We start from the raw sequence: 20,661 nt of genomic DNA, 5'->3' as shown, positions 1-20,661 counted from the left end.
GAGAGCAGAAAACACACAGAGGCGATGGATGCATGTATTGTTACTTTACTTTGAAAGCTTGTTTGACATTAAAATGATTGTTCAGTTGTTGAAATGATCATTGGTCGTTTCAACTGTTGAGCTTTATTATAATACTTAATACTGATAATCACAAATGTAGAATTCATAGCATGTTGTTGAGACTCCAAGTGCAAAGCATATGAATAAAACGCAAAAACAGCGGGATTTGCAAAACACAATCAAACATTTAACACGTTACAAAGCATCATAAAACAGGTCATCAGTCAAATCATCAGTAAAACGAACAGGTCTTTAAATCTTCATGCACAAAAAAAATCTAGAAATTGGCGGATTTTTAAAAATATCTTTTTTTAAAAATTCATTTAGTTTTAAATCAAAGCTAACACTGTGACATGACGACAAACAATTAAAATATATATTTTTACATTTTAAAAAGGTTTTGTCCTAACTAACCCACAATTTATGACAAGTGATAAGATTCAGTATTATAAAAGTTTTTATAAAACAGATTTATTTTATATTTATTTTAGTTCAAATGATTTGATTGAAATTTCTTGCTTCCATTTCCACAATACACCTGCTAAAACAATAGCATACTCTCTACGACAGTGATTTTGTGCTTTAATAAATGTTAAAAAGTCATCCGTTGCGTAAAACATATGGTAGTATAGTTGGCGGTTCAATCCGCTGTAGCGACCCCTGATAAACAACTGACTAAGCTGAAAGAAAATGAAGAATAAATGTTAAAAAAAAATTTTTTGTGAGTTTTAATATTATACAAGTCATGCTAAAAGCGCTCAGATCTTGAAAACCGATTAACAAATTGAACAGTGATCATTATGGCTTTATGACTAGCAACTAATAGCCAATCACATGCTTCAAATTTGAAAGCTTACAAACTTGAGTCAATAATATACATTAAACAAGATGCAATGCTATGGCATTTACGTAAATAAGTCATGTCCTGCATTATATTTAACTTTGATCTATTTTAAGCGTTAAAAAAAAGTTGCGACACGTGATAAAGATTGTGTCATAGTCACTTTAGTCACACAAGGCTTTATATTTTTAATACTTTTAAAATGATTTTAGGCGTCACGGTGGCACAGTGGGTAGCACAATTTACTCACAGCAAGAAGGTGGCTGGTTTAAGCCTCGGCTGGGTCAGTTGGCATTTCTGTGTGGAGTTTGCATGTTCTCTCCGTGTTCGCGGGGGTTTCCTCCGGGTGCTCCGGTTTCCCGAAGTCCAAAGACATATGTTAATTTGGTAAGCTAAATTGTCTGTAGTGTATGTGTGTAAATAAGCGTGAATGGATGTTTTCCAGTATTGGGTTCCAGCTGGAAGTGCATTCGCTGCATAAAACATATGCTAGATAAGTTGGCTGCTCATTCTGGTGTGGCGACCCCAGATTAATAAAGGGACTAAGATGAAAAGAAAATGAATGAATGAATAATAAAATAGTTTTAATGTTAAAAAATTTCTATTATGGGTGGCACGGTGGCTCAGTGGTTAGCAGTGTAGGCTCACAGCAAGGTGGTCAACGGTTCGAGTGCCAGCTGGACCTGTTGGCATTTCTAAGTGGAGTTTGTATGTTCTCCCCATGCTCCCATAGGTTTCCTCTGGGTGCTCCAGTGTTTGTGGGGTGTGTGTGTGTGTGTGAATGTGAATGTGAAAGTGTATGGGTGTTTCTCAGTACTGGGTTGTGGCTGGAAGGGCATCCGCTTTGTAAAATACTGGAATAGTTGGTGGGTCATTCCGCTGTGGCTTATAAATCAGAGACAAAGCCGAAGTAGAATGAAGGAATGAATGAATTCATTTTTATTAAGTGCAATGCACAAGCAAAGGGAGCTCCGCCCACCCATGTACTCCTCTGATTAGCTGATATTAATAACATTTGTTTTGTCTCATTCTGTCATTTCTTTTTTAGACAGACAAATTGCTTGTCATTGGAATCGTTTGATGTCGCATTTGGTTAGCATATTGCATAAAGATGCCGTCACATTTACTGTTGTTTAGTGAATGTTCGTTAGAAAAATTCTGTCATTTTAATAGAAATCAAAACAGTTGCGAAACGATTTCCTCTCATAAATTTTTCAACCAGTACAAGTTGCGCATTTCTGCACAAATTATAAGCAAAAACATTGCTAATGCTAATTGCTATTAGTTCTAATGTTACTGGTGGCTGTAACATTAGCATAACTACTTATTAGCAGATTTAAAGATGTAATCAATATAAAATGTTTATGCAATTCAAAGTGAAATTTTCTTTGAGATTTGTTTTTGTAGAGTTACACACAGCAGCAAATATTAAAGCTAAATACAAATAATATAATGCAAAAACACATAATCATGCATAGATGTAAGAGCAAAAATAAATAGGCTTAATAATGTTTAAAAGATAGGCCAAAACACTTTTCACTTAAACACTTGCGTCCAATCAAACTCTGCAATGCACTTGTCACGGCACTGTAAATTTACCCTTTAACAGTTGATCTTGGGATTCATGGGTGTTTTTTTATTTTATTTACACTTTTCAATTATATTATAGGTTCTTGATTTGCAAAATGTAATTCAGAAGTTCATGTAATATGTGAAAAACACCCACATATTTGTCAACCCTCTCATTTTTACCGGGATTCTTCTGTATTTTACAATTCTGTCCCGATATCATATTGTAAAGGTATTTTCCTGTATTTCTCCCATATTTTCAATCTTTCTATGAAGGGTGGCAATAAACATTAAAGAGCCGATCCTCCCTTTACGCAAACCATACTGTCGAAACACAAGTTGGCGCCCCTTGCTCTTAAATGTAAATCTGTTTGTGCTTTCATATTATTTTGACATGAAAACACTTTGAAATAAATATGAAACTTGCGGTATTCTCTTCCTTTCCATTACATGCCCCTCCTATACAATCCTCAAAACAGTGAGTTCATGTAGTTGTGCGTGATTGTCAAGCATGCTCCATAGGGATAAATAGACAAACACAGGCGATGCGGTGGCACACTAGTTATTGCTGTCGCCTCACAGCAAGAAGGTCACTGGTTCGAGGATCGGTTGGCTCTGTTGACGTTTCTGTGTAGAGTTTGCATGTTCTCCCCGCGTTTGCATGGGTTTCCTCCGGGTGCTCCGGTTTCCCCCACAGTCCAAAGACATGCGGCACAGGTGAATTGGGTAAGGTAAATTGTCTGTACTGTATGAGTGTGTATTGATGTTTTCCAAAGATGGGTTGCAGCTGAAAGGGCATCAGCTGCATAAAACATATGCTGGATACATTGGCGGTTCATTTCACTGTGGTGAGCCCAGATCAATTATGGGACTAAGCCGAAAAGAAAATGAGTGAATGAAATGTTGCCCAAACAGATTCTTTATATGTGAACTGGAAAGAAAGTAGACACTCTGGGTTTTGGGTGGTGCAGTGGGTAGCACGTTCGCCTCACAGCAAGAAGGTCGCTGGGTCGATCAACGGCTCAGTTGGCGTTTCTGTGTGGAGTTTGCATGTTCTCCCTGCATTCGCGTGGGTTTCCTCCGGGTGCTCCGGTTTCCCCCACAGTCCAAAGACATGCGGTACAGGTGAATTGAGTAGGCTAAATTGTCCGTAGTGTGTGAGTGTGTGTGAATGTGTGTGTGGATGTTTCCCAGAGATGGGTTGCGGCTGGAAGGGCATCCGCTGCGTAAAAACTTGCTGGAAAAGTTGGCGGTTCATTCTGCTGTGGCGAACCCGGATTAATAAAGGGACTAAGCCGACAAGAAAATGAATGAATGAATGAATGAATGAATAAAAAAAAAAAATAATAAAATAATAATAATAATAATAATAATAATAATAGCAACATCTAAACATGTCAGTCTTGGTGGGTTTTCTTTTAAATGCAACAAATTGTCTTAAATGAGCATAAACAGTTAGGAAGTAATATAATGCTTTCATTATAGATGTGTGCATTTTTAAAGTGATGTTATTTAATTTAATCAAACAAAAAATCTAAATGAGAGATTCATTCACTGCTCTTTAATCAGTATGTTTAAGTTTTACAGTGAAGAAACGGTTAATGAGTTGATTCAATATCTCTATAATAGTTATTAATTTGAAAAGGCTAAACTGTTTGCTCATTTATTTGCAGATTTGTCTCTTTATTATTTAATTATTAGGGTGTTGGGGGATATCCCTTATTTTCACATCCTAATGTTGACAGCTCAGCACCCATGAATCACAAAAAAGAAAACTGTTAATTAACAGATATTTTTATCAGCATTGTTGCTAATATTTGATGCTAATTACAATACTTTAATATGCATTGCTGGGCCTGTGCAATTGATAATAATAAAAATTATCAAAATTTTCAATGTCATACATTTTTTTCTGAATTTGTTAACCCTGTTAAATTTAAAATATGGGCCCTGCCGAATCATGCACATTTTATGAACCCTCTTCCACTTCATCTGCTCTTGGTGTTTGCAAACCGCCCTTATTTCCTTGTTCCTGCAAAACATAAGGGAATACTGTGCTGTTAATGTGCTAATGGCTTATCAAAGAGACAGAACAAGACAGTTACATTTGCTCTACATAATGAACGTCCTGTGCGTAACTCAACAGGCTTTTTCAACACATCCTCAAATATACAACAGCAAATAGATCAGCCATCCGCACCTGTTCCCTGTTAGTGAGTTAACGCTGTGGTGCCGAGACCCAGACAAATACATATGACCGACGTGCTCCGAGTTGTGCCACAAGTGTGACAAATATGTGTTACATTGTCGTCTATGTCACTCTCAAGGACAAACGCAGCCGAAAGACTAGTAAAGATATTACACATTTGCTCGCTTCTCTCTGAATTAATATTGTCAAGCCACAAAAACAACACCCCTGCTCTTAGATTTGGGTGTTAAGGCAGTTAATGTGATATAATGTGATACTTTCATCCTTTGCGTAATGCTAAATATTATACCGCTTTGCCGAGTGACATTATGCTAATCCAGTGATTGACTTCCATGCGTTGGCGCAGCAGAACAGCTGCGGCAGGGAATGTGACGCGTCACGGGCCTCCTGCTATACAATGCTTCATAGAAGGTGTGAGTGAAACGAACACGCTGGATTCATTCCTGACACGCCGGAGCTTCACAAAGTACTATTGTAGGAGAACAAGGTCAGGGACTTTAAATATAGCTTAGCATGAGAGATTTACAATTGTGCTGGTCAGTTAGGGCTATGACTTCAGTCAGTTAGAACACATTTACTGCTCCACCCTTTTTTTGGTCCAGTGTTAATTTCGGACCCTATTTGATTTTAATTGTAAGCATAAAAACATTATGCTACATATGGTGCATGCTCTAGGAAAGAAAGTCATTCAAATATGGAAGGACACAAGAGCCGTATCAGTCAGAGTTATCTGGTTTTTAATAATGTTCTCAAACAGTGTTTTTATACATTGTTCAAGGATTTTTTTCATAATAACCAAAATTGCTTACTACTTGGGTACTTGGGGAGGTACTTAGGGAGACCCGGAAGGGACGTGATGGTGGAGAAAAAAATAGGTAAAAGAAAAAAAAAATAGTTGGAGGAAAAAAAATGGTGGAAGAAAAAAAATTGGTGGGAGAAAAAAAAACGAAGTGATAGAAAACATATTTTTACGTTTTTTTGCGTTCACTCGCAAAGATGTTTTGCATTATCTCGCAAAACTGTTTCTCTCTAACATGTTTAACCCTTACGTTTTTGCCAAAATTCTCCCACATTTTACCATTCTATCCCACTATCATCCTATCATTTCAAGAGTTCACACTTAGCTGATGATTGATAATAAAGCTTTTTTGGCATGCTGTCCCAGGAGAGAGCCCTGAGCTTATAAGATCCCTGAGCCCTGGGCTCCATTCCGTTGCAGGGCTTGAGGGGAGTTTGAGCTCAGGTAGATCTCGATTATTCCCCCTCCTGCTTATTGTAGCTAAGTGTCAGATATGGATGCTGAGAAGGTGTACTCAGCTTGGCTAAAAGTATTAATTATCACGTGCTTAGGATTAATTATTTAGGGTGCTTTTTTTTTAACTGTGGGAGGAAACCGGAGGACACGGGGAAAACCTATGTGAGCACGGGGAGAACGAGCAAAACTCTGCACAGAAACGTCACCTGGTTTGGAAAGGAATTAAACCAGGGGCATTCTTGCTGTGAGGCAACAGCGCTAATCACTGGCCCGTTTGAAATGAGGGAAAGTAGGGTTGGGTGGAGGAGTTTTTTTTCGAGACGAAGACATTGAGATGAGAAAAAGTCTGGTTATTTATAGTGAGTTAAGGATCCTCTAATAGGATAATTATTCATGAGCTAAAGTTGGAACAGCTGTGAACAATCATACGCACGTGATCCTCTTGAAATGTGTTTATAAATAAACTTCACTAAGTATTTTTCCATATTTCTGATTTATGTTTAATCTTGAAAGCATGCTGAAATGAATATTAAAATGTCTGCATTGACTTTCTTTACATTAAAGCTGTGTGTTGAAGTGCTGACTGACTGACGCGCTCTGTACAATAAACTGATCCCAGATCAGCTTCTGTACACGCCATTTACAGAGGAGCAAAAGTGCAGGACACTTTTGGATTCGGATGTATGTTTAAACAGACAAATACACTGAATAATTTGTAAACATCTCTTTCCTGCATGTTTTATTTTAAACGGTTAATTTCCTCTTAAATGAGCACAAACAGTTTTTACAGTAATGGAATGCTTTCATTATAGATCTGTGCAATCTTACAGTGACAGCTCTGTTATCAAACAAAGTGAAGTTTCTCAAACTAATTTCGAGAGGAGCACGTGATAGGATTGACTACAGCTGATCCCTATCACTAATCACTAACTAGCCAATCGGATCACTCTAAATTCAATATAAATATCCAGCCTAAACTTCAATCCTCATCTTCGTTTTGGAAACCGCTCTGCTTCGCTCCGCTTATCAGCAGCCCACAAGCTACAAGCTACAAGCTACAAGCTACAAGCTACAAGCTACAAGCTACAAGCTACAAGCTACAAGCTACAAGCTACAAGCCACAAGCCACTACAAGCTACTAGCCACCACATGCTACAAGCCAGAAGCTACAATCCACTACAAGCTACTAGCCACCACAAGCTACAAGCTATTAGCCACCACATGCTACAAGTCGCTACAAGCCGCTACAAGCCACCACAAGCTACAAGCCAGAAGCTACAATCCACTACAAGATAAAATCTATGATTCACAATCTATAGCAATAACATAAACTACTACTAATTCAAAACAACAACAATTCATCAACAACATCATCAAACCTTCCACTTTAAAGTGCCTCCTCAATGAATGCTGCATGGAATCTGAACCCTCGCCTCCTAGCGGTGCACATGTGGTAACGTACATAGTATGCATGCCCTAAAGGAAAACTTTGCAAAATAACTACAGCCAAACATTTAGACTAAACATTTATAAATCTTTTGAATAACAAGACTAGCGTGATCAATGAATTTAACCAAGACATTTGCCTCACAATCCTCCTGCCTGTCCACAGATCCATAACATTTACAGCTTGTTTGCTGGAATGTGTTCAGCAGAACAGCAGCTCCAGTCATAAACAATGGGGACTTTTATTCAACAAAATGGCCGCTGGGCTTTTGCACCTTTGGCAGGGCCTGATTGACACTCCTTTAAGCCAATAGCTATAACCGTCACCATCCAATGAGCTCTAAAAAACTGGAGATGGTCCCGCCCTCTCTCTTGACTCTGTTGCAAAGACCTTATGAATGAATTGGCCAGACACGCTTGTGAATTTAGTTAAGTTAAGATTTCAACAAATATTCATGGATTAAAATAAGCCATTACTAACATTTCAATCACAGTTTACTAAAGTGGTGATATCGTTTTGAAGTCTTATTAAGTTCAGAGTTTGATGTTAGCAGTTGATATTTTATAAAAAAAAAAAATAATAATAATAAAAATAAATAAATAAATAAAAATAAAATAAATAAATAAATAAATAAATAAAAAATAACAAATAAATAATAGTAATAATAATAATAATAATAATAATCAAAATAAATGATTATATAAATAATAATAATAATAATAAAATAAATAAATTAATTAATTAATTAATAATAATAATAATAATAATAATAATAATAAGAAGAAGAAGAAGAATAATAATAATATAAATAAACAAATAAAGTTACATCTGAAAGCCAGTTAACTAAGAAAAGATTATTACCCAACCAGTGAACATTACCCAGGTATTGAAAAACATCATACACTTCGAGCACAGAAGTCCAATCGTAATACGCCAGTGACTCACGTGTTGATATACAAAGTGTCATACGTAAACTTATAATGGCAAGTCAGTTAGATGTAAAACGGCAAAGAAAACAAACTTCTTGCTTGGCTGCTATAGAAGGAGGATATTTGACAGATGGATCTTCAATAGATACTTTCAGGACAACCAGACAAGCCACACCACATATCCTCAGCTCTCCATCCATCTGCCATCATGCGGGGGGACGAATGCACACCTCTACCATCCTTGCACATCGCGACAACCAGCTATCGGACCATGCGTTAACAAAAGGCGCATCCATTTACAGTTGTCCACACCCTTAATAAGATGCCTCACATGGATATCAGCTAAAACAATTTATTATGTCTGTTGTACATGCACCATGTTGTAATCTTTATCTGATTCTCTCATTTCTCATTTCAGAAACCATGAAATTTGGCTGCGGAATCTGACCCTCATCCAACCCATTATATTCTATATACATTCCAAATACAACTATACTCTACACAAAGTATACATTTCCACTCACTTAGCCCATACCCTTGATGCCATATTTACACTAGCCTTTTAGTTCTGAGATATTCTAAACTAACATCTAATCCCACAATCACCTCACCATATCTGAACCAACTTGGCAGGATGAAGAAATACCATCTTTCTTATTAAGCAAGCAAATAGATCAATTTTGCAAAGGACATCATGCATACAGTTTGATATACCCTCCCTCACACCCAGTCCAAACTCTCTTAGCATTTTTACACCACAGGAGAATAATACCACCTCAGGGAAGCTCAGCTGATATTCTCTCTTGTCGATTTCCACCAGCATGCATTTCTAGGAGCTTTGCACCAGAATCATATGACAGCCATTCATTTAGCATCGAAGCCGCCACTACTGCAGCATATAAAGGACTACCACAACATCACATCTAGGCTCCAGGAAGGTGGTCGTCAGATCCATTTAAGTCATACATCTGCCTCAGCCGGAGTTATCTTAAAGAAGCCCAGAAGACCCTTTTCAGAAGGAGTCATCATGTTAGCCTATAACTCATGTCTGCTGTACTGACCCCCCCCCCCATCCCCCCCCCCCTCCCCCCCCCGCCCCAACCCTTCCTAACATTGTTCACAGGAGTCTTCTAATCCCTCCCTACCTTCCAGACTCCTGCTAGAACCAGCCTTTGATAGCTCAACTTCCCGAGCTGTGACTACGAGCACGAGTCACGTCACTGCCCCCCGCCTCCGGCCCTAGCTCTTTTGTTTATCTTATATTTGTTTCGACTGTTTATATACGCATATATGAAGAGTGCACATGGCACGTATATATATATGCCTATATGAACAACATAATTATATGCCCACGTGCACCCACGTACATGGACATATACATTTATACATAGTGCTGCCACCCCTAAGCTCTGGCCGCCACAGGAGCGGTCTCAGAGCTTAAAACCCCTTTTTCCCTCTAGTAGGAGTCTTCATTGCCCAAATTCCCATTTTCCCGACTCCTGCTAGAACCAGCCTTTGATAGCTCAACTTCCCGAGCTGTGACTACGAGCACGAGTCACGTCACTGCCCCCCGCCTCCAGCCCTAGCTCTTTTGTTTATTTTATATTTGTTTTGACTGTTTATATACGCATATATGAAGAATGCACATGGCACATATATATATATGCCTATATGAACAACATAATTATATGCCCACGTGCACCCACGTACGTGGACATATACATAGTGCTGCCACCCTTAAGCTCTGGCCACCGCAGGAGCAGTCCCAGAGCTTAAAACCCCTTTTTCCCTCTAGTAGGAGTCTTCATTGCCCAAATTCCCCTTTTCCCGACTCCTGCTAGAACCAGCCTTTGATAGCTCAACTTCCCGAGCTGTGACTACGAGCACGAGTCACGTCACTGCCCCCTCTCCTCGAGCCCTAGATCTTTTTATTTTATATTGCTTTGCCTGTTCATATACGCATATATGAGGAATGTACACGGCATGTGTGCATATACATTAATATGTGCCTATATGAATAATATATATATTGATATGCCTGCGTGCACTCATGTACGCAGACATATATTTTATTTCATAGTGCTGTCACCCCTAAGTTCTGGCAACCACAGGGACTGTTCCAGAGCTTAAACATCTATTTTTCCAACCAGTAGGAGTCTTCATTGCCCAAATTCCCCTTTTCCGACTTCTGCTTGAACTAGCCTTTGATAGCTCAGCTTCCTGAGCTGTGACTACTAAGTGTTCTTATATGTGTGCATATATGTGCGTACGTGTGTATGTGCGTGTATTTGTATGTATGTGTGTGTGTGTGTGTGTGTGTGTGTGTGTGCGTATGTGTGCGTGCATGTGTACATGTGCATGCTCATGGCACGAGTGCATATGTGCATGGTTATATGCCTATATATGTTATGTATCTATGCCCGCATGTACCCGTGCATGCGGACATATACATTATTTTATAATGCTGTCACCCCTAAGCTCTAGCTACTGCAAAGGCGGTCCTAGAGCTTAAACCCCCATTTTTCATAGTCGGAGCCTTCACTGCCCAAAAATTCTTTTTCCGACTCCTGCTTGAACCTGCTTTGATAGCTCAACTTTCGAGCTGTGACTACGAGCACGAGTCATGTCACTGCCCACCCTCCAGCATAGCACTTTACCTATGTTGTTCATTTATATATTATCTCCATCGGAGATAGTTTCCTCTTTTCACGTCTGGGCTCTTACAGAGCCCACATCTCCTCTACCTTTTCATTTCTCTCTTTCTCCTCAAACCACTATATCCAGCAGCCGGATATAGCAATTTCTAGCTTTTGGGGGGGCGTTCTTCGAATACGCGGCTGCTGTCCCGACACAATAGCATTTATGGGAAGCTATCGAGAACTACCTGATCTCATATCCCTCCAAATGCTTATTGACCAGGCGGGAGCCTTGGGCTCATCTATCACCGAGCTCAGGGTTCTCTCCCGGGACAGCATGCCAAACTAGCTTAAATAGTTAAGCATTATCTAAGTGTGAACTCTTGAAGTGAAGTTTCTCAAACTAATTTCGAGAGGAGCACGTGATAGGATTGACTACAGCTGATCCCTATCACTAATCACTAACTAGCCAATCGGATCACTCTAAATTCAATATAAATATCCAGCCTAAACTTCAATCCTCATCTTCGTTTTGGAAACCCCCCCCATCCATCCCTTCTCCCTCCTCCTCAGTTTGGGCGACACGGTGGCTTGGTGGCTAGCACTGTTGCCCCACAGCAAGGAGGTCATTGGTTCAACTCTAGCTGAGCCAACCGATACTCTCTGTGCGGAGTTTGCATGTTCTCCCCGTGTTCGCGTGGGTTTTCCCCGGGTACTCCGGTTTCCTCCCACACTCAAAAACTATGCAACAAAAGTTAAAGTCACAAACACTTACTACAAACTAGCACAACTAGTGATCTAATTTGGGAAGCTATCGAGAACTACCTGATCTCATATCCCTCCAAATGCTTATTGGCCAGGCGGGAGCCTTGGGCTCATCTATCACCGAGCTCAGGGTTCTCTCCCGGGACAGCATGCCAAACTAGCTTAAATAGTCAAGCATTATCTAAGTGTGAACTCTTGAAACCAAATATGAGATTCATTAGCTACTCGTTTGATAACAGAGGTGTCACTAAATGGCGTGTAAAGAAGCTGATTTGGGATCAGTTTATTGTACGGCGTGCGTCAGTCAGTCAGCGCTTATACATGCATTCATTGATTCATAGGTTGCATATGAAAGGCGACGATCGACGCACAGCTGTAATGTAAAGAAAGTGGGATAGAATGGTAAAATACGGGAGAATTTCGGCAAAAACTGGAGGGTTTACATGAATGAAGTGAACAGGAAGTGCTTTTGGAGAAACAGTTTTGCGAGGGAACACAAAAACCTTAAAAATATGTTTTCCTATCACTCAGTTTTTTTTTTCTTCCACCGATTTTTTTCCCTCCATCATGTCGCTTCCGGGTCTCTGTAGGTACTATTTGAAATGAAATTTACTTCATGACTGTTTGAAAAGTATGTTCTATATACAGACCCCCTAGTTTTTTGCAATTCCGCGATCGCTGAATTCAACGCAAAATCAAGAAAAAGTCACACATTTTCGCGGCCCTTCAGAGTTCCTAATTTAAATGAAAAATCACAAAAAACATAAATAATCTCATAAAACATCTAATTCCAGACCATATAATTAAATTATATTTATTTCAGTTTGCAATTAATTGTTTTATAAGACTTACAGATGTTGCATACGCAACCCACGTGATGTATTTTAGATAGAAAAATGGCGTCTCACCTGCACCCTCACAATCATTACATTACATCCAGTGGGGTGAGAATGTTTTACAGCTGGTGAAGTCAATGCAAAGATGCAAATAGACATCCTGTGGCGCAAATTGGGCGTTTTATGCATTTGACGCACTTCAGATTGCAAAAGCAAGTTTTAAACATCTAACAAACAGACCCATGGAACAATGGAACAGCTTACAATGATGAAGGTTGATTCAAGGATGACGGCTGCTGGACGTGACCGAATTTAAGGACATTATTTGTGCTTTGCATGTATGGCTGGTATTATGATGAGTGTCAAATTGATAATTGATTTCATTTAACTCTTTCCTTGCAGTTAACGAGAGAAAACGCTTCCATGCCATTGATGGGTTTTACAGCAATCTGTGTTTTAGGTGTATTACGATAGGGGAAGCCCTAACGCATGTCCTGAGTAAGGTACATAATGTCAGATGCTCCGGGAAGTGAAATCTGAGAGAAAGTAAGATCGTAGGTAAAAATAAGAGTTATACAACTTTCATTTGGCTTAATTCATACCGTTTTAGATCTGTTTTAGATATTGTCTTGACAAGAGACCAAAATAATGAAGCTCTATTTTTATGATTTGTATCAATGTCGTTGTGTCAGATTGCACATATAGTAGGCTACCTAATATGGTAAATATTAGTTATTTACATATATATATATATATATAAAAAAAAATTTATTGCAGAATTGTCCGCAAATTTCTGGTAATTACCACCACGAAATGAGTCATTTATATTGCAAAAAAAAAAATTAAAAATCACAAAAAAAGGAGGTCTGTATATAGTATGAATCTAATTAGTATAACTAGAATTTGGACGTACACCGTCCACCATACTGTCATTACCACATGATCTGCCTGGATTAGTTGCATCACTCATATTCATAAATTCTCACTTGTGGCCTTATGGGATAGTAAAGTGTCGATTGGATGCACATTCAGAATCTCAATGTAGCTCATCCAGCTACTTTTTGTTGCCGATTTATTTGTTATCACCCGATTGTATAGCCGTTATCAGTGGTTAACAGCTTAGATTTGGGCCGGTAGGGGCCTTCTGCACCTACTAGCCCCTACTAGCCCTTACTTGCCCATATCTATAAGCTGATATCCACTGATAACACCCATACAATCAAATGGTAACATTCGAATTGGGTGCGCTTCTCGTCTACTTTTTTCAAATACTATAAATTCGTACACACTAATCGGCTTATTTACTACATAGGGAAGTATGCAATGTTTTGACACACCGGTATAATAATACTACTAAAAATAAGTATGGTTTAACTACAAATAAAAACGATGTTTATTGTTGCTAAAACCATGGTAGCCACATATTTACCATGGTTTTGCTACAGTAACCATAGTTTATTCATGGCATTTATGATGAAACTGTGGTTATCCAAATGTGGTTATACAGTTCTACTATAATAAAACTGTGGATTATTTTTTGCAAGGAATGACATAATGAAATGTTCCTTAAATGGAAAATTAGTTTCGGTAGTTCTTGCAGTAAGTTTTATGTAGCTGTTAGCAACATTAACAAAATGTTCTTACAGCATATTTTTGTTAGCTGGGTTACTGGGCAAACTATTTATAAAAGGAAAACACATTTTTGGTAACTGAAATAAAAACACAAACTCACCATTTGTCACAAATTTACTCTTGGCTGCAAACACCTGAAACAAAGAAACACACTGTAAGAGGGAGTCTTTTCAACCTGATTCAACTGTGGTTTATTTAATAAACAATGAAAATATGAATTCAAAATATAAAATATTATAATTTAGATCATTTATTTGCAGAAAAGGACAGTAAGTCAAAATAAAATATGCTGTTTTCAGACAATACACACTGAATAAGAAAAACATATATCCAGATACGTAAGTGTTCTCTTAATTATTCCAGGGCTGTATAAAGATGAAATAGGCATTTTTGGGGGGACATTAGAACAGAACATACGTGAGCACTCTAATGATTTTGGTAACAGTGTCTGGGAAAGGGATAATGGGAAACAGGTGTGTTGATGAACCAATGTGCAACCTACATTATGTCAAATACTATAATTAATTAACCACTGAAATCATACAGACCCTTCAAGATGAAAGAGCTGTTTGGAGACCAGCCCACTGTTTGAATTGTAAAGCCTGGGACAAATTTTTTTTATATATCTGGCAAGCTAAATCATGCCTTTTTTGCATACAGTGAAGAACATTTTATTAATGGACCCTTTTCACATTTCCAGGTTTCTTAGCAGCGGAAGTCATCAGAGTTGGGTAAACTTAGAGAGCAGTGAATGGGAGAGTACAACAAATACTTTTTAAAAACCCTATTTGCTCAAACAGTCAAAGGAAAACTCTATGATGGTGTTATCAAGACTTTCAGTAAAAAAGAAAAAATATTACGGCAGCCAGAAAAGAGAATAACTTCAAACTTACTGTCCTGTCCATAGACATAGCAATTAGAAACACATCACATAAGCGGTAATTCTCTTTTTGTACATACATAAATGCATATAAATCTCTGACACCCAGTTACCTGGGTTGTAGGTTGTAATGGATGTTTTCAACACATGAGAGTGGACGCTGGCATGCTTTGCTGCCGCTACTCACCGGAATACATTTTAATGTGGTTTAAGTGTGCTACGGCTCTTTAGTTTTAAAGTTTTACAGACATTTTGTATTTTTTGTCTTTGTGTTTTAAAAATCTTCTTTATTTTTATACAGTCGGGTTTTAAATGAAAGAGAGAAGCACAGCCATTCTAGATTGGAAACAAATGGTCAGATTTTAATTGAACATGATCAAAATAGTGGATTAACTTTCACTGATTAACTGTTCACCTTAAGACTAACAATGTGAACTAGCAAAATAGACATTGTACATTTTGATTTGACTTTAAATTGTGTGTGTGTGTGTATGTGTGTATGTATGTATGTATGTAGGTATATATATATATATATATATATATATATATATATATATATATATATATATATATATATATATATATATATATATATATATATATATATAAGGCACTTTTTTTAAACAATAATGCCTATATTTTTGTAGTATGCATGTACCATAGGTTGTTTCAGACTTTTATTTTGATATGATGATGTATTTCCTACTGAAACAGAATAGAGTAGGGATGTGGTTTTGTTCTTGTGCTCCTTATCTTTCACCCACAGCAAACTAATAGTTGGAGGGGCGTGGATAAGCATATTATATAAAAATATATAAACTGACATCAGAGAAGCAGAGCAAATAGTCAAATTTTGATTGAAGATTACCAAAACAGTGGACTAACAATGTGCAAAATAAACATTCTACATTTAATTTAGTTTAAGTTATTTAAAATTTGACTGGACACGGTATTGCAGTTGCAGTGCAGATTCCCTGAAATGTGTCAAACACACACTCGAAACAATATTGTCATCATCACCAGCGATCTCGAACCACCAGAGGTCGCTGGAAAACATGACAAATATTTGACAAAAAATACTAATATATAACATGATAAACATATTAAAAAACTTTTTTTCTGAGGTTGTCAGTAAATCAGTGAACTAATAAATGTCTTTGATAGATTGAATGGCATGCAATATGATTCATATATTTCATATGTCCATCTGCTTGCTTTACCTTAGCAGGTGTGGAGCCCTTTGTTTCCCATGAACCACGTGGTTTAGTGACCTCAGCTGGTTTCTGCTCCTATCATAAAGTAAAATCATAAACCATCCTCCATTAGATTTCCACATAGGTTATTAATGGATATTTAATTTTTAACATTTACCTTTCTAAAAGGAGACCGAGCAGAGTCAGAAGAAAAACAGCAGACAGCAGTCTGACAGAAAAGGGAAAATGAGAAGGAAAAGCCATAGCTAGAGACGAAGAAAGGAGACAGAAATAAACAAAAGATAGTATAATACTGATACCTTCCACTATTTAGTTCACAGATCACTTTAGACAAGTTAAAGGTCAAAAGACAAGATATCAGCAGTGTATGAATCTTAACCATAAAAACAAAATTAGATTAAAAATGCAGTTTATAAATCTAGTAAAGACAAATGTATAGATGTTTCATTAAAATGTCATTGTTTTTTCACAGTTAAAAGGAGCTGTTTGCCTTTTTGTAATCAGACTTTGAGAAGTTCATATCAGAAATATATTTAAAGGCCTATACACTGACTATTAAATATCAGTTGCGTTTAAGTAATTGATTATTTACAATTGTCTTGTTTCCTATATAATTTGTCATTTTGATATTCACTTATGAACACACTTTCCATATAAAAATCTAGGTATTATTTAATTCAACAAGTCATCAAAGAAGATAATTTGAAGAATGTTAGAATCATGTAATCATTGACTCCAATACAGTAGTATTTGTTTCCTATATGAATGTCAAAGGATACCTGTTTTCAGCTTTCGTCAAACTATCATCTTTTGTCTTCAACAGAAGAAAGAAAATCATAAAGTTTGAAACACCTTAAGGGGGAGTAAATAGTCAATTTAAATTTTGGGTTAACTATCCCTTTAAATACAAATTGCTTATTGTAAAACTTTTTGTTTTAAAATAAGCAATTCGTATTTAAAGGGGTAGTTAACATACATATTGGTATGTTTGAGTTGAGTTATAAATCTTTGGTATCCCTGTTCCGTGTATATGGACTTTGCCCAACAGGTGGCGATAAACATCCATAAATCTTTCATCTGAGCGAAGAACAGTTGCTATTTACAGCATTTCACTAAAGCCCGAGGTATTGCATACTATACAGTATACAGTTCTGCTCTCTTACAAATATAGTTATATACAGTATGGTGCATGCAAATATTTTAAGGCATGCAGTAATGACCATAAGAGTGGATGGAAAGTTGTTTTTATTAAGTAAAACAATTAAAATCATTTTCTGTAATCGAAATGAGCAAGTGAATGAAATAGAAAAACATTTATAAGTCTATCAAAGTTGTTTATGTGTTTTTAAAAAGCTTGTAAATGACTAAGCATGTTACAAAAAATATGCAAAATAAAAGAATATGATTTTTTTTTAAATATTATAACGGCATGTAATGCTAAAAGACTGACAGACAGACAGACAGACAGACAGACAGACAGACAGACAGACAGACAGACAGACAGACAGACAGACAGACAGATAGATAGATAGATAGATAGATAGATAGATAGATAGATAGATAGATAGATAGATAGAGATGATATATGGATGATATATGAATGAAGAATGGACTGACAGAAGGACAAACAGATAGACAGGGACAGATTAAGGGATTAAGGGGGAGAAGGTTGGATGGACAGACAAACAGACAGACAGACAGACAATAGAGTGAAAGAATAAAAAAAGATCAAAAGAAAGAAAAAAAATTATGGATGGATGGATAGATTGATGGATGGATGGATGGATGGATGGATAGATGGATGGATTAATGAACGGATGGACAGACAACAGAGTGAAGAATAAAAAAGAACAAAAGAGAGAGAAAATGATGGATGGACGGACGGATGGACAAACAAATGGATGGATGGGTGGATGGTCAGATGGATGGACAGACGGGCAGACAATAGAGTGAAAGATTAAAAAAGAACAAAAGAGAGAAGAAAGAAAAAAAATGATGGATGGATGGACGGACAAACAGACAGACAGACTATAAATTGAAAGAATAAAAAGAACAAAAAAAGAAAGAAAGAAAGAAAGATGGATGGATAGAATGATGGACAATGAATAGACAGACAGAACAATGCTGGGAACAAGAGAATAGAAAAATCAAAGAGTGCAAAAGTATGAAAAACCAGCAAGAGAAAAAGGGTGATAGAAACTGAACAGCTGTTCGACAAACAGACGGACAGGTAGATTCAAAGCAATTCTCAAATGAAAACAAACACGAATGTAGTTTGGAAGATAGACAGGCAGGCAGACAGACAGATAGAAATTCTCACTGTTTTGGCAGGTGTTTTTTCTGGTTCAGGAGCTGGTTTGGGTTCAGCAGGTTTTGGCTCTGGAGTTTTGGTTTTCCAGCTGTTAATGCGTCCAGCCACACCAATGTTTAGACCAGCTGTTTCCTGACAGGGCAAAAACGTATTCTTTAGCATCTTGTCCAATTATTATTGCCTCATTAGCTTCTTCCATTTATCATGTGTTAAATCATGTGTCCCTCGTCTTGTACCTTAGTGGCCACTGGGGGGCTTGCAGGGCTCGGGGTGGGATTGACCACGTTCCCCTTCTCCCACATACTTTTGATGCTCCGCAGCCCTTCAGCCACAGGCACATCCACCGGGGATTTGGGTGATTTGGTTACTTCTTTAGTCTGATGAACAGCAGATCAAATGTATCATTCGGTGTCATAACGAAAAATGGCTGCTTTTTCAGGTATCCAAGATTTAATTCCATCAATTTGAATAGGAAAAAATTTCATTTATCAAAGCTTGATCAATTAGCTCTTTTAGAACTTACTTAAGTCATATTGCGCATTGTACAGTATTTTCACCAAATCCTAGTAATACGAGTGTGCTGTCTTTATTTATCTGAAGTCTTTGGTATTCCTCACCTGAACAGCAGAAGTGTACTGCTCCAGTCTGTTTCCAATCTTGCAAACTAATGGAGTGTGTGACGTCTTTATCGGGCTGGTGTAAATAAAGCAGTAGCAGTATCAACAAGTATATTCCAGACCCCAGAATGTGTTTGACTGATGAGTACACACACTTTTAGACTCTAAAACTCTTACTTACCTTTTTAGAGCAGATTTGTTGAGAAATTCAGCTTTCTCTCCAATCTGTTGACAAATTAATCATAAATAAAAATATTTTACAAAGGTTGTCACATAAACCGTACTATATAAAATAGATGGTAAACGTGTAGTTCTTTTCTTTATTATTGACACTTGGGTGTGTTCACACTTGTTAGGTTCTCCAAAAAAACTCCTGGTTTAGTTAGAATTCACACTGTCTCTTTTAAGACTAGAGAAATAGAGGAATGCTTTCATTTAGTTTGAATCAAATCAAACCTGCCAAGTGTGAATACACTCTTAAGGCCCGTTTCCATTGACTGGTACGGTATGGTACTGATGAACTTGCAATTACGGAATTACTCTCTACACTCTCAGAAATAAAGGTACGCGATCTGTCACTGGGGTGGTACGTTTTCAAAAGGTACAAATTTGTACCTAAAAGATTCATATTAATACCTCAAGAGTACATATTAGTAAAAAGAACACTTTTGTAACATTTAGGTACTAATATGTACCCTTAAGGAATTAATATGGACCTTTTAGGTGCAAATTTGTACCTTTTGATAAGGTACCACCACAGTGACAGATAGCATACCTTTATTTCTGAGAGTGTAACAGAGGTTACAGGTGCTGGTGAAAACTGTGGGCTACATGTTGCATGTTGTTTTTGAACTCAAATAAGGACTAAATGTCTGTTGTGTGTAGTTTTTCTGTAATTGGTAACATCGGAGACTGTTATGGGCTGTATGTGTTCATATATGTTGCATTTTTTTATTTATTTTATATAATCGCAGAAGTTACAGTAGGCTATTTCGCATCATTGACCTGCAGTTATAATCAAATCCTGTTCATAAAATCTTCATATAAAATCATATAAACTTTCTGTCGTACATCACGCTACTGGTCCCCTTTTGGCAGTAGAAATGCAAGCTTGAGAAAGGTGACCCATACCAACCCGTACTGAACTGTAATAATCAGTGGAAACGGGCCATTAAAATAGATCAGAGAATCACCGACCTTTGCAGATGCACCCTTCGGAGCGATAAATGCTACTTTGCTTCCTTCTTTTGACTCCTCTTTTTGTTTCTTTTTCTCAGCTGCCTCGGCTCTTCTTCTTTCAATCTCTTCCTTCATCTTTCTCCTTTCTTCCTGTTACAGAAATATACAAAAAATGTGTACAACAAAATGCAGAATGCAAAAGTTTGCTTCTTGTGAAACAGGTGAAATCAATGATTAAATGAGCCAATGATTCATTCACAAAGATCATCATTTGCTTAATT

General features: G+C 37.3%; 1 protein-coding gene across 3 annotated transcripts in view; it reads right to left on the bottom strand.

The window, feature by feature from the left end:
* Nucleotides 1–29: 29 nt before the first annotated feature.
* The window catches only part of cald1b (caldesmon 1b), a 72,804-nt gene continuing 52,172 nt past the window's right edge, over nt 30–20,661 (bottom strand). For 2 of the 3 annotated variants that reach the window (XM_073942139.1, XM_073942140.1), the window contains 9 exons: nt 20,399–20,530; nt 19,383–19,426; nt 19,202–19,277; nt 18,821–18,961; nt 18,594–18,716; nt 16,280–16,348; nt 14,280–14,313; nt 3,540–4,502; nt 30–3,491 (listed from right to left, as the gene is read on the bottom strand). In XM_073942139.1, the coding sequence (XP_073798240.1) occupies nt 4,489–4,502; nt 14,280–14,313; nt 16,280–16,348; nt 18,594–18,716; nt 18,821–18,961; nt 19,202–19,277; nt 19,383–19,426; nt 20,399–20,530 (633 nt within the window). In that variant the 3' untranslated portion in view covers nt 30–3,491; nt 3,540–4,488. 3 annotated transcript variants of the gene reach the window in all.

Source organism: Danio rerio, chromosome 25 (genome assembly GCF_049306965.1).
Source record: "Danio rerio strain Tuebingen ecotype United States chromosome 25, GRCz12tu, whole genome shotgun sequence".
In the NCBI taxonomy this organism is placed as follows: Eukaryota; Metazoa; Chordata; class Actinopteri; order Cypriniformes; family Danionidae; genus Danio; species Danio rerio.
The sequence above is the reverse complement of the archived record's forward strand: the minus strand, read 5'-3'. Positions and strand labels throughout refer to the sequence as shown.